General features: G+C 41.1%; 1 protein-coding gene across 1 annotated transcript in view; it reads right to left on the bottom strand.

Annotated features, from left to right (window-relative positions):
* Window positions 1-20,462, bottom strand: part of capn15 (calpain 15) — a gene marked incomplete at both ends in the record, with an annotated part of 55,561 nt that overhangs the window by 6,063 nt on the left and 29,036 nt on the right. The window contains 6 exons of the mRNA XM_083904176.1: window positions 2,894-3,055; window positions 8,716-8,868; window positions 13,980-14,105; window positions 15,412-15,635; window positions 17,120-17,303; window positions 19,824-20,032. Coding sequence (XP_083760302.1) covers window positions 2,894-3,055; window positions 8,716-8,868; window positions 13,980-14,105; window positions 15,412-15,635; window positions 17,120-17,303; window positions 19,824-20,032 — 1,058 coding nt within the window. The remainder of the gene's footprint in view (window positions 1-2,893; window positions 3,056-8,715; window positions 8,869-13,979; window positions 14,106-15,411; window positions 15,636-17,119; window positions 17,304-19,823; window positions 20,033-20,462) is intronic.

Here is a 20,462-nt window from a genome sequence, read left to right as displayed (position 1 = left end):
GTCTGTGATCTCAAACCGTACAAGAGGCTGCAGAGAACATGGCAAGAGGGAGCCCAAGCAAAATGATTAGTATTATTAATATATTAATATTAATAACTATAATAAACTTTATTTATATAGCACTTTTCTTCACTAATGTTACAAAGTGCTTATAACAATCAAGCCTAAGTCTTCACAGTTTTATTTAAACTTCTTAAGGGTCTGGGCAGCTCTCACATGTAAAGAAAGGCTGTTGTACAGATTTGGAGCTGCCACAGAAAAGTCTTTTAGCTGTGATCTCGGCACGCGTAAGAGTAGCTGATCAGCTGACCTCAGAGCTCTGCATCAGATCACTGCATTTTGGAATATAAAGAGTATTGTTCTTATGTTTTTTTTTGTTGTTGTTTTTTTATAGCATTCCTATTTTGCTCGGTTTGAAGTGAAGTTTGCACAGAGAAGAGCATTTGTATTAAAGCTCACATAGAGTGGTCCTGTTGCACATAGTTATGGAGGTCTACTTACATACATTAACTTGTTTTTATGGTCAAAAACCTCCTAGTTGCTGTAAACGAGCCGATAGAAATCTGTCTTTTCTGACGCTGTTCCCCAGCCGCGATATTTCAGACTCAACTCTCTCGCCCAGAAGACAGACTGTGTTGTGATTGGCCAGCCAGCGTAGAGCCTGCCCAACTGTCTTGTGATTGGCCAGTACCCAGAAGTGACATATTTTAGCACCCGCTCTCAGAAGCGCAGCTCCCACTTCTAAAACAGTGGATGCACTGCTACTCATTATCAAAACATTGTTTTAACAGTGTTTAAAAATAGCTTCTTCACGACTCCCCGCCGCAGTCCCTTTTATGACTTTGACCCGGAGTCAGACCCAGAGTCAGAAGACGTGAAACACCTCCACAACGGACGTTATTCTTCTTCTGTGGTTCAATGTACGCAACCGGATGTGCCCGGACTAGTGCCCGGAGCAGGAGGTTCTGCTGTTCAGGAGAACCGCTGTTTACGTAACCGGACCAGGTTTTTTCAGAGATCTCTCTGAGCCCCGAGATTACAATAAAACACAGCGTTCTCAGCAGTGGCTGAACTGTTTGTTTTGAACCTTCAGGGCTTCATAAACAAGGTAAGGACGCAGATACACACAGCGTTAATTGGAACTTCTGGTCTAGGTCCGCTTTAATAAGTTTTGCACTACTGAAAAAAGTGGTTCTATTCCATTTGTTTCTTGAAGTGTTACTTCAAGTTACATTAGCCAATAGCTTAAGTGTAATGCCAGTGTAACACACACAGTGTTTTGGTTGCTTCAGTTCTAGGTCACCTTGTATCACTGTGGCTAAGGAGACTCTTTTTGCTTGCTCACTTTCCCCCCCAGGCTATTGTATCGATGCTATTGTTAGCAAGTGCAGCCAAACTGCTGCATTAGCTTAACCTTCTTTGATACAAAGTTTGGGTCAATCGTGAATGAAATACAGTCTCTGCCACTGTCTGTCCTATTGAGGCCACAATCAAAAATAGTAAAGACAGAAAAGGAAAAGACAAACTGCCACTCATGTGTTTTTGTGCTACGTTGGAAATGTGATGCCATAGTCCCGCCGGCCTCTTTCTCTTGTATTCTCTATTGCTTGTTTTTGTTGGCATCAACTTCCTCCTCTTGCGAGTGGAGTTTGTTTGGTCTATTTGCTTTATATCTTTTATTTTCTTTCCTTCCTCTCACCTTAGTTTCTGTGAGTGTATACATTGTAATATATACTTGTTTGAATAAAGCTTTAAAAAAAAAAAAAAGGTTGTACACAGCACACATGCTTGTCTGTTATAATGTCACAGCACCACCTACAGGCCTGGCATATCTTACATAGGAATGGGTATCATTACAATTTTAATCATACTACTACTGCTGCTTTAACGGTACTTCGATTCATTCTTTTTAGGAGAAAGAAATAAATAAAATCAGTATTTCCTTTTATTTACATTAAGGAGAAGAAAAACAGTAATATGTTAAAGCTTTAAACGACTCTTATGCTAAAAGAAAAGAAAACCAAACTGTAATTCATTCAATAAATGTACTTGAGCACTCTATGCTCAGACTCGATCAATAAATTATTAATGACATATTTATCTGTTTCCTGATTAACAATTTTAAAGCTCCTTTAGAGTGGTCCTATTGCACATATATGTGAGTTATGGAGGTCTTACATATATTAACTTGTTTTTATGGTCAAAAACCTCCTAGTTGCTGCAAACAAGCCGATCGAAATCTCTCCTCACTGAAGCTCTCGTCAGCCGCGCTGTTTCAGACTGAAATATCACCCGAGAAGACAGACTGTGTTGTGATTGGCCAGCCAGCGAGAGATTTCCCAACTGTCTTGTGATTGACCAATACCTGGAAGTGACGTAATTAGCACGTCAGCTCTCAGAAGTGCAGCTCCCCCCTCTGGAACGGTGGATGCACTGCTACTCATTATCAAAGCATTGTTTTAACAATGTTTAAAAATAGCTTTGTCACAACTCCCCACCACAGTCCCTTTTATGACTTTGACCAAGACACTGTCACTCGCAAAACACCTCCACAACGGACGTTCTTCTTCTTCTGCGGTTCAATGTATGCAACTGAATGTGTCCGGACTAGTGCCCGGAGCAGGAGGATCTGCTGTTCAGGAGACGGGATCCATACCTAACGATACCAGGCTTTTTTTAATTAACTGATTCTAACGATTCAGTGCATCGAAAACAACTGTGTGTCTGTGTGTCGCGTATAAAACGAACCTTTTAGGAGGTTTCATGGGAGGTTTCATGGGGATGAAAACATTTCTTGACATAATGCCGTGTTTATGGAAAACGTTTAAAAACAACAAAGAAAAAGATCGTTTATGTAATGCTCTGTTTCAGTGTGGATAAAGCTCTACTTTACCTGCTTCCTTCCTGGAAGAGGGCGAACTCCAGTGCTGTCCTCTCCAGCACAGTGAGTGATGTGACGGTGATTGGCCCGTTGGCCTTGTTGGGGAAGCAGCCTTGCAGCCTGACCTCCTGCCAGTCTGAGTGGATCTTACAGATGTCCACTGAGTCGAAGTATCTGTGGGAGGAAGAGGAGGCAGAAAAAGAGAGAAAAGAAAGAGCTGTCTTTAGGCCACATACAATAATCAAACATTAACAACTCTTTTTGTCATGAGTTCAGTCTTATATAACAAACAGCTAACCACTGGCATTATTAGCCTCCGTACTGCTGCTCAACAGTTTACCTCGTTAACATATCAGACTTTTCCCTTCAACGATAAAGCCCACTGGAGGACATTTGTTTCTTATTTTATTTTATATCTTTTCATTATTTCCTAGCCTCACCTTTGACTTCATGACAAAAAAAAGAAAAAAAGGGAAACCATTAAGGGGCTAAGAAATGGCTAAAAGGGTCCTCACTAAGAATGCTGTACAAGGTGTTCATTTGCAACAGCAGCAACTGTCCTCAGGATGGACGGGAAACCCATGGCTAAGAGGAAAGGAATTGGGCTTGTAACTGTAGGGTCGCAGGCTCAAATCCCAGGACAGGTCAAGGGCTGGGACATGTCAGGGGCTGTGGCTCCTGCGCCTGGTGGTCAACAGGCACAGATAAATGCAATTCACCATCACTAGTTGGTGTGTGTGCAAGAAATAAACAAATATCCATACATTACTGCGCTCCAAAATAAAGTTACGGACTAATTTGTTGTAAGAAAATGGGACTTGAATGTTGAGTAGAACATTTCTGCAAAAAAGTTATTTCACCACCGCTGCGCCTTTCATCAGAAAAACAACAAACAACAACTATCAATTTCAGTTTTTTAAGCATCAAGATTAATATGAGAGCAGCCGTGGTGACCCTGTTCCTTCGTGTTTATCTCTAATTCCAAAAAACAAATAAACAAACAAAATATATTTTTTTTCTTCAAACGTTTACATCATAAATTGATGCGTTGATCGCACACATTCATTCTTTTTCTTTTCTTCTCCTCCTTTGCTGCAGCATTTGTCATTGTTCTTCAGGAAGACGGCATCAGAGAGGGCGTTTTAGAGTCATTTGTATATTAATTTGTGGGTGGAACAAGGGCGTGGTGTGTTACTCATTCACCTCCGCTCAGTTTCAAATTTGATGGGATGTATAAAGAGAATATGCACAGGTCTCGGCGTATGCACAGTTTTATAAATCTGAAAATTTCTTTGCCTACGTACTTTGGAAATGTTGTGAGTATGCCATCTTTCAGTATGAAAGCTGCACACTCTTTTATACATGAGGCCCCTGGTGCTGTGGAGATGTTTCCTGGGACACAACCTCACAGGAGGTCTTGCATTTTACATCCCTAACCATTGTGTGTCTGGAATAAATAAAAGTGGGTGAGCTGTTAGCAGCTACAGGCACTATGACCCAAATTCATAGGCCATCATAGCAGTGGGTTTCAGATATCAACTGCAATGTTTTCTACAAATATCAAAGCAGTGATAATATGCTAGTGTTAGTTACTGCTGCTGTCGTGACTCCTGAAGACCTCAGGGCAGTGAATTCATCAGCTCACATTTAGACTCTGTTTAGACCTGGGATGAACATCTATCCAGAGCAATCTGTCCTCGGGATGTACTTAAGCTCAAACCCTCAGCTGAGGTTTACACAAGTTTACACTTCTCAGCACACACAGTTTGATTTGTTTGTGATTGTTTTTCTGACGGTTAAAATCCAATTTCATGTTACATCAGTGATAGTAGAGCTTTGACTCACTCAGCTCTGCATGACTCTCTTTCTATCTCTCTACCCGTCACTCATACAGACATACTAGCCCCTTTTCCACTTAGTCCCAGCTCGCATCACCTCGTCTCTGCACAGCACAGGTTGGTTTTCCACTACAAAAATAGTACCTACTCAACGTGGGCGGAGTCATCACTGCACAGCTGCATGAAACTGCCGTGACTTTGTTTTACACACGACACACACAAACTAGTGACTAGTGACTTGTAAAGTAGTTGTTTTCAGTGTAACTGAATGATTAGAATCAATTAAAAACATTTGATCAGTACTTCCTCCATGACCGGAGCACAGACTCTGCCTGACACAGTCACTGGACTGAAATACAGCAGCAGGGTTTGTGATGCTGCTCGCGATCAGCGGTGCTGTAGCTAAATACACCAGACTCCTCTGCTCATAGACTGTGTGTATGAGCATTCATGTACATGTCTGTTTGTGTACATGAATCTCTTAAAGGTCACATAGAGTGGTCCTGTTGCACATATATGTGAGTTATGGAGGTCTACTTACATATATTAAGTTGTTTTTATGGTCAAAATCCTCCTAGTTGATGTAAACGAGCCGATTGAAATCTGTCCTTTTCGAAGCGCTTGTCAGTCGCGCTATTTCAGCCATAAATCTCGCCCGAGAAGACAGAGTGTGTTGTGATTGGCCAGCCAGCGTAGAGCCTTCCCACCTGTGTTGTGATTGGCCAGGTATCTGGAAGTGACGTAATCTATCACATCAGCTCTCAGAAGCGCAGCTCCCTCTCTGGAGCGGTGGATGCATTGCTACTCATTATCAAAACATTGTTTTTTAAACATTAACAGTGTTTAAAAATAGCTTCGTCACGACTCCCCGCCACAGTCCCTTTATGACTTTAAACCGGAGTCAGACCCAGAGTCAGAAGACACTGTTGCTCGTGAAACACCTCCACAACGGACGTTATTCTTCTTCTGCGGTTCAATGTACGCAACCGGATGTGCCCGGACTACCGCCCGGAGCAGGACGATCGGTTGTTCAGGAGAACCGCTGCTTACGTAACTAGTACGGGATTTTCAGTGATCTCGTTGAGCCCCGAGATTACAATAAAACACAACGTTCTCAGCAATGGCTGAACTGTTTGTTTCGAACCGTCAGGCTTCATAAACAAGGTAATGACGCAGATACACACCAAAAAAAAACAGCGATAATAGGAACTTCCGGTCTAGTTCCGCTTTAATTCCTTAAAGGTCCCATATTATACCCTATTAACCCAAGTTAAACTAGATCCTGGTGCCCTAATGAACATGTCTGTGTCATGCTTTAGTCAAAATATCATAAGGATGAAGCACAATAGCAGTTCAATAACTCCGCGCAGCGCGGCGTGTATGTAAATTCCCATGCTAGAAAAAGACCCTGAACGCACCAGTGTAACTGCAGCTCCAACTGGTGTGTGGATCAACAACACGAGGAGAGAACTGGAAACACGACAGAAAGGTAGCCTTTGGTTGAGAAGAAATGTAGGACAACATCTACATCTTTCTGCAGTGCTTTCAAACGCGTGCTCCTCATATCACCGATCCACACACGCCACTCGCTAACCGCAGGCACGTAACTGGTGTGTTCAAGGTGTCCCTCCAGCATAGGAATTTACATACACGATCAACAACAAAGGGCTTGTGAAGCTTGTGAACATTTTTTTCATAAATAAAATATATCCACTGGACACAAAAATCTTCTGAGGCTGGAAGTTTGTGTAAAACACTTTGCTCCGATGTGCTCCGCTCTTCCTCCTCGCCTGCAGTCTCGTATTTCACAGGGACAAGGGGGAGCTACGGTGGAGCTGTTAAGTACTCTGCCTGGCAGGGTGCCAACATTCACGGTGACTGTCGTCACTTGGTCGGGAGGTGTAAACATCGCATGTTTTATCGCCTATACTTACACAAAGTGGAACCACTAAAACATGACTGAGTCTTGTTTTTTCACATTTTGGGGACTGGTATGGCCCACTGAGTCCCAAATATAAGTACTAAAAGCTTAAAAAGTTGATTTTGCACAATAGGGGACCTTATTTAGTTATTTGTGGATTTTCTTTACATTATTGGGCTCAAATTAGTGGTTTCAATAGTTCAGGTTTTGAGAAAGTGTGGATATGTGGATGTATTATAAGTACTGAATAGAGCTCCTTCCCTCTGCCATTCATGCCTATGAAGCTGCTCACCCAGTGCATGCACTGACTTCCGGGTTTATTTCTGGGTTATGCAGTCCATCGGGTTTACGCAGCAGCGCTACTCCTATCATGCCTCTCTGCTATGTGAACAAGCTGTCCCATGGGTAAGATAATACAATTTGGCTGGGCTTTTTATGGCCTTAAGGAAGGTTTTCCAAAAATGAAACCCTGTGAATTTCGAATTCAGTGTGGAACTGGAAAAAAATTGCTGCAAGCCAGAGGGGGAGGGTGCTCTACCCAGTTCTTGTGATTAACATTTTGATTGTATTAATTATTTTAATTCCTCCCATCCCCAACAAACAAACTGTCCTTAAGCCATCACCATCCAATGCTGATTAAGATTGTTCACATTTATCATTGTGCTGCTCCTTGTATAATAGTCTAATAATCTCTAGCAACTGCAGCTACAATAGCTATATCATGAATTAAAATCAAAACAAATTTCATCAATACCCCTTCATGTTCAAATACATCTATTCACTTACTGACACAGATAAGGTGAAACAAACTCTGTCCAGTTCCACATCCATGTCATGTTATGTGATGAAGGAATGCACAGTGCATGTAAGGGGTGTGGCCTCAATAGCACTGCAGTAAGGTGTGTGCTAGTTGCCTGTGATTGTGGACTAGCATTGACATTCAACAGTATTTGCATCAAATCTGATTGTTTAAGCCACGATTATGCTATAATATCTTATTATACCTCCGCCAAGGAGGTTATGTTTTCGCCGGTGTTTGTTTGTCTGTCTGTTACTTAGCAACATAATTCGAAAAAGTCACGGACGGATTTGGATGAAATTCGCTGTCTGACCTGGGCGCACCAGCAGGGTGTATTTTGTAGGCACTGTGCTGCCTTGGCGGAGGTCTGTGCTCTCCGAGTGCTTTTCTAGTTTACCAATGATATTTAAGTTCCCAACCTTTGGTTTCACAATGTCCAGTTAATTCCCGTTAATTCCCATGGACATTTTCCACTTGTGAAAATTCCTGGCATTTAGCAACCCTAGGTGAATCTGAATGTTGCCCGCAGATTTCTCAGAAGGATATTAATATCAGGTTTGAACAGGACCTAAGAAGTGATTGCTCATCTTCAAGTTTGTTATTGTACATATAAAAACATTAGAAATATTATAAATAAAAGTCTTCCCACCTGTATTCAACATTTGTTTTTAAACTGAGAAAAAAACTATAATTTAAGAGGGTTATGTGTCTTTGAAATATGTAAAGTGAGAACTAATGTTAAAAATAGATGTGTTTAATTTTTGGGAGTTGAATTATGGAATGGAATTAGTGATGAACTGAAATTGTATAGAACACTTTTGAGTTTCAAAAAAACATTGAAAGGTAAAATAATTAAGGATTACAATGTAAACTGACATGTGAAAGGTGAAATGATTAACAAGTAAGAATTTAGAGTACATTTTTGTTTGTTTGTTTTTTCTTCTTCTTTGTATTACTGATATTTTGGGTTATTTCATGGATTGCACAGGATAGGCAAAAATAAGCCTCAGCTTCAACCTATTCCTTTTTCGGTTACAGAGTGTTCAACATTTTTTTGTGAGAAAATGTTGAGTGGAAGTATGTATGGTAATATTTGCCGATTGATTGCAAATATTTTATATTGTAACCGAAATAAAACTAGTATTCATTATTTCATTCATTCATTCATTATTGAGGTACTACTATTACTAATAATAAATAATGTGGTTAATTTTGCATAATTCTATAATGAAACTGTAAACCAACTGTGAGGTGAAACAAAAAGACTGGCTCTCACTTAATGAAGTCGCTGTATTCCATCCAGAAGACGCCCTCACTGCTGCCATTAGGCATCAGCTCATTACGTAGGTGCTTTGGCCAGTCTGTCCACTCGTCTGACCAGTTGCCGTTCCACGAGAAGCGACCCCAGGGGTTTCTCAACCGCAACAACCTGAAGCACAGGGAAGAGTGACAAGTAGAGGGGAAGATGAAAAACAGTGGCACCACATGCACGATTCAGTTTAAAATTCCACCCAATGAAGCCTAACCGTCACACTGCTGCTTACTTTTAACAGACATACTTTTACTGCCTTCTTTCTTCAGTGAAAAACAGAGATGATATTTTGTGGAAAGCCATACTAGAAAATAACTAGTTTAAAAAAAAAAAAAAAGTGCAGGTGCATCACTGTTAACAAAAGGTTTTTTATCAACTAACTTGACTTAATAGGAAGACCAGCTCGTCTTCTAACCAGTTTCATTCATGGCTTCAGTTTTGCACGCTGATGTGTCCAAGAGCAAAACAATGAAACCCAAATTGCTCCTGGCTGCTGTGTCAAAATAATGAGAATGATGAATGGAAAAAAACTGTAGTGCAGTGGTTGCTAAAGTGGGGTGTGTGGAATTAAAACAGGGGCCTGATGAAGCCGCCTGACTCTGCTCCATCTCTTTCTCTCTGTTTCCCCACTCTCTCAGGTTTGTAACACCACGAAAAAAGAAAATATCTGCCAAAGGAGGACCCTGTAGAAAACTGTTGTAGTGTAAAACACTGAGTGATCAAGACCAGACTTTAAAGCAACAGATGTAAGTGAAGTAAAGTAAAGGTTAAAGTCTCTGTAATGTGATTAAAAAGAAAATCTCTTTTGACTGAGGACATTTGAATGACTACAAATCGTGCAAAATTCAAATTCGTTTTCTGCCCTGAGAGGCATTGGATTAGCTAAACACACTAATGCTAGTACCTTTACTTGGTCGGTAGGGTGTGTACTTGCATTTGGGCACCAAATGCAAGAAAGTGGCCTTTTCTGTCGCCCAATCAGATGACAGTTTAGGGTGAAGCCTGACTATACCATGCCATTTTACTCTGGTATGAGAATGAATAGAATGATTGGGGTGGTTATTTTTGATGGAATTACATTTGTGTCAATATTTTCAAACAACACTTTTTACGAAGTAAGCACCAGTTTTTCAGAAGCAAAAAAAGATTGATTTAATCACTCAAAAATATATTATTTTATTGTTTGAAAATACGTTTGTTCTTTGCCATCCCTCACTTGTTATTTGCACTCCCCAATTTGTTCTTTGCACCGTGGACTTTTGTTTGCAGGTGGGCCTTAGGAAGCTGTCTGCTGATTGGCTACTGAGTTTTGGAGTGACAGCTCAAAGGACCGGAAATCGTCATAGGCTAGGAGTCGCAGATTTACGAGATTAAAGTACATTTGATTAAATATATCGACTCACACACGCAATTTCTCCCGCTGTTTAAGTGTTTTAAACACATGAACTGTATGTTGACTGATCAGTTCAGCCTGTGTGTGTCACCTGCTGCCAGCTGCCTCACTCGCTGTGCTGGTCGAAGAAATAAAGTCAATGAATCATTTCAACACTGTTGATTTCTTCACATGGAGCCGACATTAAAACTATTTTGGTTTCTAAATTTCTGTCAGTCAGCCGGTGAAGGCAGGTTATCCAGCTGTTGTCACTCGGACTGAACTGATCATAATAGGAGTGCAAAGAATAAGTCAGAGAGCCCAAAGAACAAATGGATTTTCAAACAATAAAATGATGATTAAAGGTGCATTATGTAATAAATCTAAAGCAACTGGCCATAAAATCCTCCTAATATAAAAAGGAAATATAATATATAATATTTTTTATATATAAAATATATATAAAAAATATTTTCCGCACCGGAAAGTTTGTTTATGTTTTTAAATTATGTTTTGGCATGACGCGCCATCTACCGCCATCTACCAATCATAGCAGTCAGTAGAGTCTCAGCGGTTGAACAGCCACAGGTTGCCAGTTACGTAGCTACAATTGAAATGAAACGAAAGGAAACCTAAAAGACCTCGGTATGAATGTCAAATATATGTGGGTCTATATAGGACATGCTTTTGAACGGTGGAGAGAGTTTTAAGCTGAGAGGAATTTCAAAACGGATGCAGAATGGGCTCTTCTCCTAGACAGGTAAGTTCAGCTTGGCCAACTAAGTTAGCATCATAGCGCGACTGTCTAGTTCTGTGTTTTGAACTGTTCCGCTTTGGTGCAGCGGGGGTTGTGGCTCCGGGCAGAACCACCACCACCGCCCAGTGGTGGACAGCGTTGCCCGGCGCCACAACCGGTCTGCCCGGAGCCACAACCCTCGCCACAGCGAAGCGGGTATGGCAGCCGCCCGCCTGGCAGATCTGTTCTGTCAGCGGCTGGTTCTGCTCGGCACGGGCTGCAGCGGCAGTTCAGATGACACAGAGATGCGTCTTTTGGTCTCTTTCTAATCTAACCTAATGGTCTTCTTTCAACATGAACAGAAAGAAAAACAGCGGTAGGCGAGTGGTTAAATAGGTGTACTTGTGTTGGGAAGGTTGTAAGATCAATTCCGGACACGGTCAACATTATTTACCTTATTATTGTATAAAGCATTAACATATTACATAAATATATTACATATAAATATATTGGGTGTGTGGTGGTAATTTGCCCCGCATGCCACGATGTCTCACTAAGGTTTTGTCAGAAGTTGTCAGCCCTGCTATATAACATTGTAAAAGGGGAGGCAAAAATGAAGGACAGTTCTGTCAAATATCATGCATAAAGTTATTCCATCTGATATATCCATCCCTAGTCAACAGCTAATGTTACCATAAATGATTATACATCTTGATCTTTACTGAGAGAACAGAGTTGTGTGTCTTACAGCCACTCTTTTATGATAAAAGGCTCGTTCCTCAAGTTACATGTCAACCGCTCTGGCAACCTCGACTCTGGAAGGGAGGGGTGGAGTGGGAGGCGGATACGACTCGCCGCAGTGTTTTGATTTTGAGTATAGTAACCGTTTTTAGCCACATTGTTACAGATGGTGCCTTTAAATATTTTTGAATGATTAAATTAATATTGTTTTTACTTCTGAAAAAGTGTTGTTTGAATCGGGAAAAGTGTTGTTTGAAAATATTGCCACAAATTTAATTCCATCATTTTGGTACTATTCCGAATGGAAACACAAAAACATGTACCACTACTGTACCAAACCAAGCCGTTGTTTGTGAAGCACTGGCTTTACACACATAATGGCCAACTCACTTAAGTGGGGAACAAAGTCCATGAACATCACAGTCTGTCATTGTTTCAAAAGAATGTTTCTAACGAACTCCGCTACTTCCTGTTTAACAAACATGTAGAGAAGCAACATTTTCAACATTTTGCTCACAGTTTAACGACACACTGTACATGACCAAAGAGCTGGTTTAGCTACAGGGCTCTGCCTCTTTTTCACTATGCGCAGACTGTAATGAGCAGTGTTTTTCTTTCAGTGAATAAGCTGCACATGTATGTCAAGGTCATATGGAGGCTTGTCTGACTCACCAGATGTAAACTGCGAGTATGCGCCTACCCTTGTGCAACCATTTCTGTCAGCATCCTCCTCCTTTCCTCTTCCTGAATGTTATGCTTTTGAAAACTACCTTTGCTAAGGGAAATAATGAGAACATCTGCGATTTAGCCTACAGTATATGAAAAGATTTGACAACGATGTCTAACAGTTGTTGAACACACGTGTGTGTTGCTGTTTTGTTTTTTTTGACTGTGCAAATCACAAGTGCAAGTCACTGCAGTTAGCTCTGCTGAAGATGATAAAAAGATACACATTTTTTCACATCATTGTAGAATTATAATATTTGTAATTTTAAGTACACCATGTATATTATATCTGCTATATCATGGGTTACAAAACCGATGTATTGTGTACTGTATAGGGCTGTAACAGTTCTGAACCGAAACCGAAAACCTCGGTTCAAAGGACTTCGGTTCGGAAACTCATTCCATCCATCTTCCCAGACATCGGTTGCGCTTGTCATCTGCCTGAGCTTCACGGCGTCATCTCGAGAGGGAGGAGTGCGGCGAAAGACAGTGTGTGCTTCTTTTGCATCACTAGTCGTGCCCGTAGAAAGACAACCGTCTAGTTTGAAATCAATCGGACCATCGGTTCGAGAGATATGCAAATAACACGCGCACGTGCACACACGGAGAAGAGCGGCGAGAGCCAATGTGTTCTTCTTTTACCGATATCTTTTGCATTACTTCTCCAAACAATGTACACACACAGACAGACACATGTTCCTGGCATTCATAGATAGATTTTTTCTTAAGAAAAGTGCTTTTTTTGACCTTAGCCAGGAGGTAAATATTTTTGCCAGAGTTTGTTTGTTTGTCTGTCTGTTAGCAACATAACTCAAAAATTTGCAGACAGAGTTGGATGAAATTTTCAGGAAATGTCCGGAATGGGATCAGGAACAAGTGATTAAAGTGATCACTATTTTTATTGCTATTTTGAGGGAGGCTGAGCTGCCTTTGCGGAAGTCTGTGCTCTCCGAGTGCTTCTAGTTTATTTTTGTTATACCTCAGACTAATGTAAGAAGTTTTTCATTTTTATTTTATTTATTTATTTAGACAATGTAAACTGATTTTAAGACAAATGTTTATGTTTTTGTATTCCTTGATAGTTGAGAGATTAAAGTGTTTCTTTTGGTCTAAAGGGAAGTTTTATACTAGTAATATTCATGTTCTTGATATCGAGGTTTAAACCGAACCGTGAGTCAAAAAACGAAGTTGAACTAAAACATGGGTTTGGTGAACCCTTACACCCCTAGTCCTGTATGGTGCTATTCTAGTCTTGATGTAATTAGCCATAATTAGCAATAATGATGACACAACTTATCAAAAAGGGCAATGAATGAGGAAGTATTTTGGACTGTTTGGGTGCTTTTATGACTGAAGTAAAACTGAGCTGGGAACTATGTTTGGCTATTTATATGGTGTGACCGTGATTATGGGCTGAATGAGCATGATTAATTTAGGTAATTGGACATTAGGACCTAGACTAGGAGAAGTTTGTGAACTCTGCTTTGTACAGCTTGCCATTCATGCCCATTCACACACAATCTCTGACTTCCCAGGTTCTCTCTGTGTGCTCATGGGTTTGCTCCGGGTACTCCTTCCTCACACAGTCACAATGTCTGGGGAAGATGGAAAGAACAAAGAAACTAGAAGAACTCAGAGTTGGTCCTTCAGTACCTGTAACCCTGGACGTCTCGTACATCCAGGATGGAATATGCATGTCGAGGCCGCAGACCCAGAGACTCATAGACCGCATCATCTACCTTCATGTTGCCTCCTCCACAAGATGCACCCATCAGAAACCTGTAACACACAAAGACAACATGCAGTGGGACTGGAAGGTCAGTGGCAAACATCATATTGGAATAATGCAGCATATCCTTGACAATCTTGATGATTGATTGAAACTCACAAACTTTTTTCACCTGTAGGGTGATAATATGATAATATGACGGCATCCTGCTGTGCACTGTGCATGTTTTAGGGGCCTTATATTGTGTTGGTGTACATCTGTTTGTGTGGGTGAACTTAAAAGTGTAGAAGAAGGTTTTTCTATATTAAAAAAGATTATGGACATGACCTCTGACCTCTTCTAATCAGAAGAGAGAAAAATACATACATAAATAAAAACAGCTGTGTCAGATGAGGAGGTGGAATTTAGAGAGTCAATAAAAATTTGAAATTCTTGACTAGATATTAGTTGTTATGAAAGCATTTTCATCATCTGAAACCACAGGCCCAGATACATACAGAGCAGGGAGTTTAGAAGGGAGATGTGTTTGAAGTGTTGGATCTAAATGCAAAAATAGGCTTAATTGGCGAGAGTCTATGTTGGAATACTTGCATAACTTGATATGATTGGCTGGCGCACATGCACAAACATTTGTCAATTCATGCCACATATATTATCTATCATCTGTGCACAATCATTTCTAAACTTATGCAGCATATTTGGGCTGTCGATTTTTCTAAAAATTTTAATTTCATAATGACCTGAAATGAATACAAAACCCACATCCACCCCCGCTAGCGCACGCAAGTCAGCCCTGCCCCAGTACTCCAATACTCCTATACTCCCAATATATGATTAACAGTGTTGTTGGTGTTAAGGACATGCAGCAGTCAGTCAGTAGAGTGGAATGAAATAAGCTCTGTTCTTTATGTAAAATGTAATAATGTTACATCCTGTAGCCATTTGTCAATGCAAACAGCTTCATTTCTGATATTATTTGATAGAAACACATCTGTCGGCTTGACTGATCAAGTGTGGCTCTTTTATTTACATTATTACCTGCGGATGAGAACACCACACTGTGTGTTTGTACACAGGTATTTACGAGACAGCAGTCACTTGTCTCCCCACTGAAGTGGTGCGCACTGCCCTACAAGGGATGCACCAATCAGACTTTTCAGTCCAAATACCTAGGGCTTTGGATATCGGCTGATACCGATATGATCCTGTAGTTAAATTACTAAACTGTATACCTAAACTGTTTTTCTGTGACTTATGGTCACATGTGGGTTTCCTACGTATACCAACTTTTCAGGCGTACCTATACACAGTTTTATAAAAGGAGGCCCCAGGGCTGTAGAGGATTCTGTCTCTTACCCGGCCTCTTTGGAGCTGAGCATTTTGGCCCAGATGAGGTCTGTATCAATTGGTTCCTCCCGAGGGTTGGTGGAGCTGACCTGGAGCATGAGGGAGTCACAGGGAGCTCCGGTCAGTGTGGCCAGGCCCTCGATGGCGCGCCCTGCCTGCAAGGCAAAGTAGGAGCCATGGATTTTGGCCAGAGCCTTTTCAATCAGTGCCACCCATAACTGTTTCCTCTGAGCCTGTGAAGACGAGAAAAGATTCAGTCGAATGTCAGTCAGACTAAAAGATGCTGTTGGCTGTGAGTCATGTGGTTAAAGACCATTCATGTTCCTCTTCCTCTTATCATCTTTCACATCACAATCCTCTGATGGTTTATATTTAGGCATGGATCACATGATCAGTCAGTTTAAATTTTCAATCTTCTGCCTGTGGGTTTGATATTACAATTAAAGCTTTAGCAATACTCTCTTGACAGTCTGATATCTGTACATACCTTTACAGAAGTGATTCAAAGTAGTATATTTATTTATTTTAGATAAGGGACATGTGTGTGAGTGTGAATTCTGCATGTTTTTGGACTGTGGGAGGAAACCAGAGAAAACACACACACAGGGAGAACATGCAAACTCCACACATTGGTTGGAGTGGTTTGTGACACTGGGTATTTTGCTGGAAAACAACAGCCAATGACCATCTCTTTTAATGTAATTAATCCTTATATTTGATCCATATTTGATTTCTTATATTGCTCATTGGAAATTGTTGTACCTTTTCGAACCTATTCTCTGTGTGTTATTTTGACCCTTGATAGAACAACTGAGAAGCAGCCAATTAGAAACTATAACTGGGATTAATAAAGTATTTATTCTGAGTTATGTGGGTAAATGTATTAATTATTCAAATAAAGAAATATGTATCGAAAATGATTAGGGTAAATGTATCCATCTTGATTTAGGTATTAATTTGCCCCTCCAAAGTTTCATACTGAACCAAAAAACTTTAAAAAATAATTTTACAGTTCTTATAATAACACAGGAGATCATAGATCATTTTGTGTTCTGCTGTGTTGTAGGTCATGATCTGGATTTATACGGTGGTTTTCTAGTCTTGATGACCACTACAGTTTTTGCCATTCACCCAACTCACTCACTCACACACTCTCTCACACACACACACACACGCACACGTACAGCTCATCTATATGTAGCACCTCTTCTATCACACATCTTTCATACCATTCAGACACTGTAGGCACAGCCAGCAGGAGCAAGTGTCTTGTCCAAGGACACACAGGCATATAGACTAGCAGAGCTGGGGGAAAAACACCCTGATCTTCCACTGTGAGTCACTGTCGCCCAAAATGATATTCTGTACAATGTGTGAACTCAAGTTTTTGTCCCTGTCACCTGTGAAAGTGAACAATGTGTGTACCACATGTCCCCCCCCCATCAATTTCATGCTGTATGCCACTTAATATCAATGTATTAGTTATTTCTATATGTTTTTTGTTCCATTAATAGTTTCATTTTGGATCATAAATACATTTATATTGTGAACTAGTCATCAATCTATATCAAAACAAACTTTATTTTGAAATTATGTGAAATATCTTCACAAACATAATTATTTTGATGTTTTGTTTTTTTCACTTCACTGGCCCCCTACTGACCAAACTGGACACTATCCGCTCAGAGGATTCCCCACAATCCTCTCTATTTCTGACCTGGGAGAAGAGGAGGTAGCCATATTCATCGCAGGGGAGCATGTCATCTACTAGTACCGTCGTCCATGTCCCATCTTTACATAGCCGAACCTGGTAGGCCCCCTCTGGAGAGATGGTCCTGGTGATCATCACCCTCTCCACCAGCTCCGGCCGCTCGGCCAGCACTGCCAGAGCACTCAGGAACCTGAAGACAGAAGAACTCAGTCAACTATGGAAAGAAATGTTGGTTCAGGAAGGGCCGAGGATGACAATGTAAGTTACAAAGTAAAAGCTGATAGTGACAGAAAATATGGAAATATTTATGGAAATGTGGAATGAAATCAATATCTTTTAACAAGTAACCGTGTACCATCATGAAAGTGTTTTTAATGACTTCCCATTGAACATCAGTATAAGTTGATGAGTCTAACTGTTTCTACAAGTGAACATTTTGTTCAGGATAATAATCTAGATTGAGATCATATAATACTGCAAAAAACATATATTTTTTCCCTTTTGATGACTTAGGGCACTTTCACATCAAGATAATCTGGGGGACTCGGCTCCATTGGGAGGAAAAATTTTACACCTTCATTTAGTTTGGTTCACTTTCACATCACACTTATGTAAGCAGACCAAACTGCATGGACAATGTCACACAGTTACAACAGCTAATTGAGCTATCTCCAATTCCACTCATGGTTTGCTGGATACTCCGTTTGCATTTACCACAATAAGCAAATTGCACAAGTGTTTACTTGCAGGCGAACAGAGACCCACGTTTTCAGGTGGACCAGAGTTTGCTTCTTTGATGCGCCTCAGAGTTCGGTTACACATTTACACCTCCCCAAACGAACCAGACTTTCGGAGCAAACAAACTAGGATTCAAAATAGAAGAAGTATGAATGCACCTTAACCTTAACAACACAGGTTTAAAGGTTTACCAAACTGAGGAGTTACTGTTGCTATTAGTGATGTGGTCACTATATTGTCAGGTAAATGGAATAGTCCTTTTACAGCAGGCAGGATTATGTGGTAGTATTGATGAATAATTACATGGTTGCCTTTCAGCATAATATAAATCAAGACAAAAAACCCTTCTGGAACTAGTCTAACCCGGGATTTCCACTAGACGCGTTACAGCCACGGCACGTCAGCGGCGCGGTCGCCGTTGCAAATAGCTTCCATTCTAATCAATGAGAGCATTTCCACTGGCTGCGCTGCAGAACGTCTCAGCAGCGTCCCAGAAGCGGCTCGCCGCGCCAAAGCGCCTTTGATAGGTAGCAGTTCTATCTTTGCCGTTGCCGCTGCTGAACCGCGTAAATTTCAACAGAGCAGATCGCACAAGACAGGAACTTCACATCAACATTACGTCGTGACCGGTGCTACCAGGTCAACAGTCAATTAATCAGAGCGTCTCGGAGAGTCATAATGTATGATGAGAGACTGATTGTTGAAGTGGAGAAACATAAAATCATTTATGACTCCAGATCAACAGTTCTTCTATGTCGGAGAATGAAAGAAGCTGTGTTGTTGTTGTTGTTTCCTTTATACACACAGTCTATCGCGGGATCTCGCGAACTCGCGTCCATTCGAGATTATCGCGTGATCTTCCGTGAATACCGCTGGCCCCCAAGGCACCGCGCCACTGACGTGACGCGGCTGTAACACGTCCGATGGAAACCAGGGGTAAGACATTTACTCATCTCATAACTACAGCTGTACTGTCACAGAAGACTTTGAATTCAGAGTTCACAACTTCCTACTCTGAAAAGGAAACTGTCTTACAGAAGAGCAACAAAAACATGTTTCTAGAATGATCTCTAAACTCAAAATCAAGTATTTATTCAGCGATTCTGTCAACTGGAAATCTTTTGTGAGGACTTAGAGACTTATTACTAAAGCTAAATTTCAGCTGTTTAAGTGGCTGGTGATGACCTGATCCCATTCTTACCGATGATGTAAAAACCAATCAGCTACACAGAATGAAATGACAATCCAATTATCTGTGTCATTATGTGACTCTGGTAGTGGCTTGTGCTGCAGCCGTAGTCAAGGACACAGGTGACTGGCACTTTTTTCTTATGCTGCCATTGGTTGGCTGAGATGTTTGATGGTTATAAGGGCAAGGTTGTATGTGTTAGAGTGAGGGCGATAGAGATGCAGCCTGAGAGGACGAATTTGGGTTAGACTCTGTCACGAGTGAGAGGATTCAGCTCTTGGAGGGTTATTTTTGATAAGCTGTGTGTTCTCTTGATGAAGTGAAAAGTTGTACTGGGACAACATTGTGTGTACACATGTGCACACACAGACACACAAACGCACACCAAAGGACAAACAGAACAAGGGCACAGAGATGAAGCATGTGTTCAGACCCACATGACCATGAATAATTTCCCTATCTCCCTGACATCTGGCCAACTTCTGTTTTATCTGTCATTTAATCAAAGCGTACTGTCCTTTTCTCTACCTTCCCATTTTTCACTTTCTCACTTTCCTCTCTTATTGTCTCACTGCATCACTGTCACAGTCTCCATCTATCTCCCTCCCCTGGCTTCAGACTGCAGTATTCATCTAAAACAGAGTGTGAGAAAAGTCACACCAGCTTGAAGTCGTCTGTTGACTGTTTCATCTTCCTCTGACCTTTCACTGAGAGGGAAAAGGAATAAAAACTTGCCCCCCATTAGTGTCCTGTGCATCCTTGTGTTTAGTTCTGAAGTCTCACCAGCAGTTTCCCAGCAGACCTTGCAGGATGTCAGACGGCCGTGGTGTGCGGAAGACGGACCACTTGACGCCTCTGTCTTTGAAATTGCTGCAGTTGATCTCATGGGGGCGCAGCCATTTTTTAATTCGCTGCTGGACGCTGTCGCCTTCTGGGAAGCCCACGGAGCGAGGTCCCGGGGGGAAACTGTCATCCACAAAGTTCAGCGTGTTCTGAACAGGGGCATGAAAGACAAGGGGAGGAGAATGAGGAGAAGGACAGTAGTGGAATATATCAACATACATGCCATTTAAAATTAAGAAAAAAAAATGTAGTCTATAAATGTGACATTTAGTAACCAGAGCTGCTGAAAGCCTGTAAAAGCTGTCTAAAGCCTTGTTTATGCTCGCGTGTGACACTGTGGCCCGGTGTTCCGCAGACGGCGCGCGACATACAAGGATGCACGCGCCTGGTCCGACACATGATGACGTAATTTTTGTCGCACGCCTGCCACACTACGGTGACCATAAACCTAGCTTAACAGCGTCTCCATGACCAGGTTTAATGCAGGACTCCACACCACATGAGCCTCTTTCACTGTAAATGAAGCATCAAATTTGAATATTTTGGTTCAAGAGAAATTTTGGAAGATAGAATTTTGTA

This window comes from Microchirus variegatus (assembly GCF_963457635.1).
Source record: "Microchirus variegatus genome assembly, chromosome: 17".
Classification (NCBI taxonomy): Eukaryota; Metazoa; Chordata; class Actinopteri; order Pleuronectiformes; family Soleidae; genus Microchirus; species Microchirus variegatus.
Note: the sequence above shows the minus strand (reverse complement) of the source record. Positions and strands in the feature narration are given on the sequence as shown.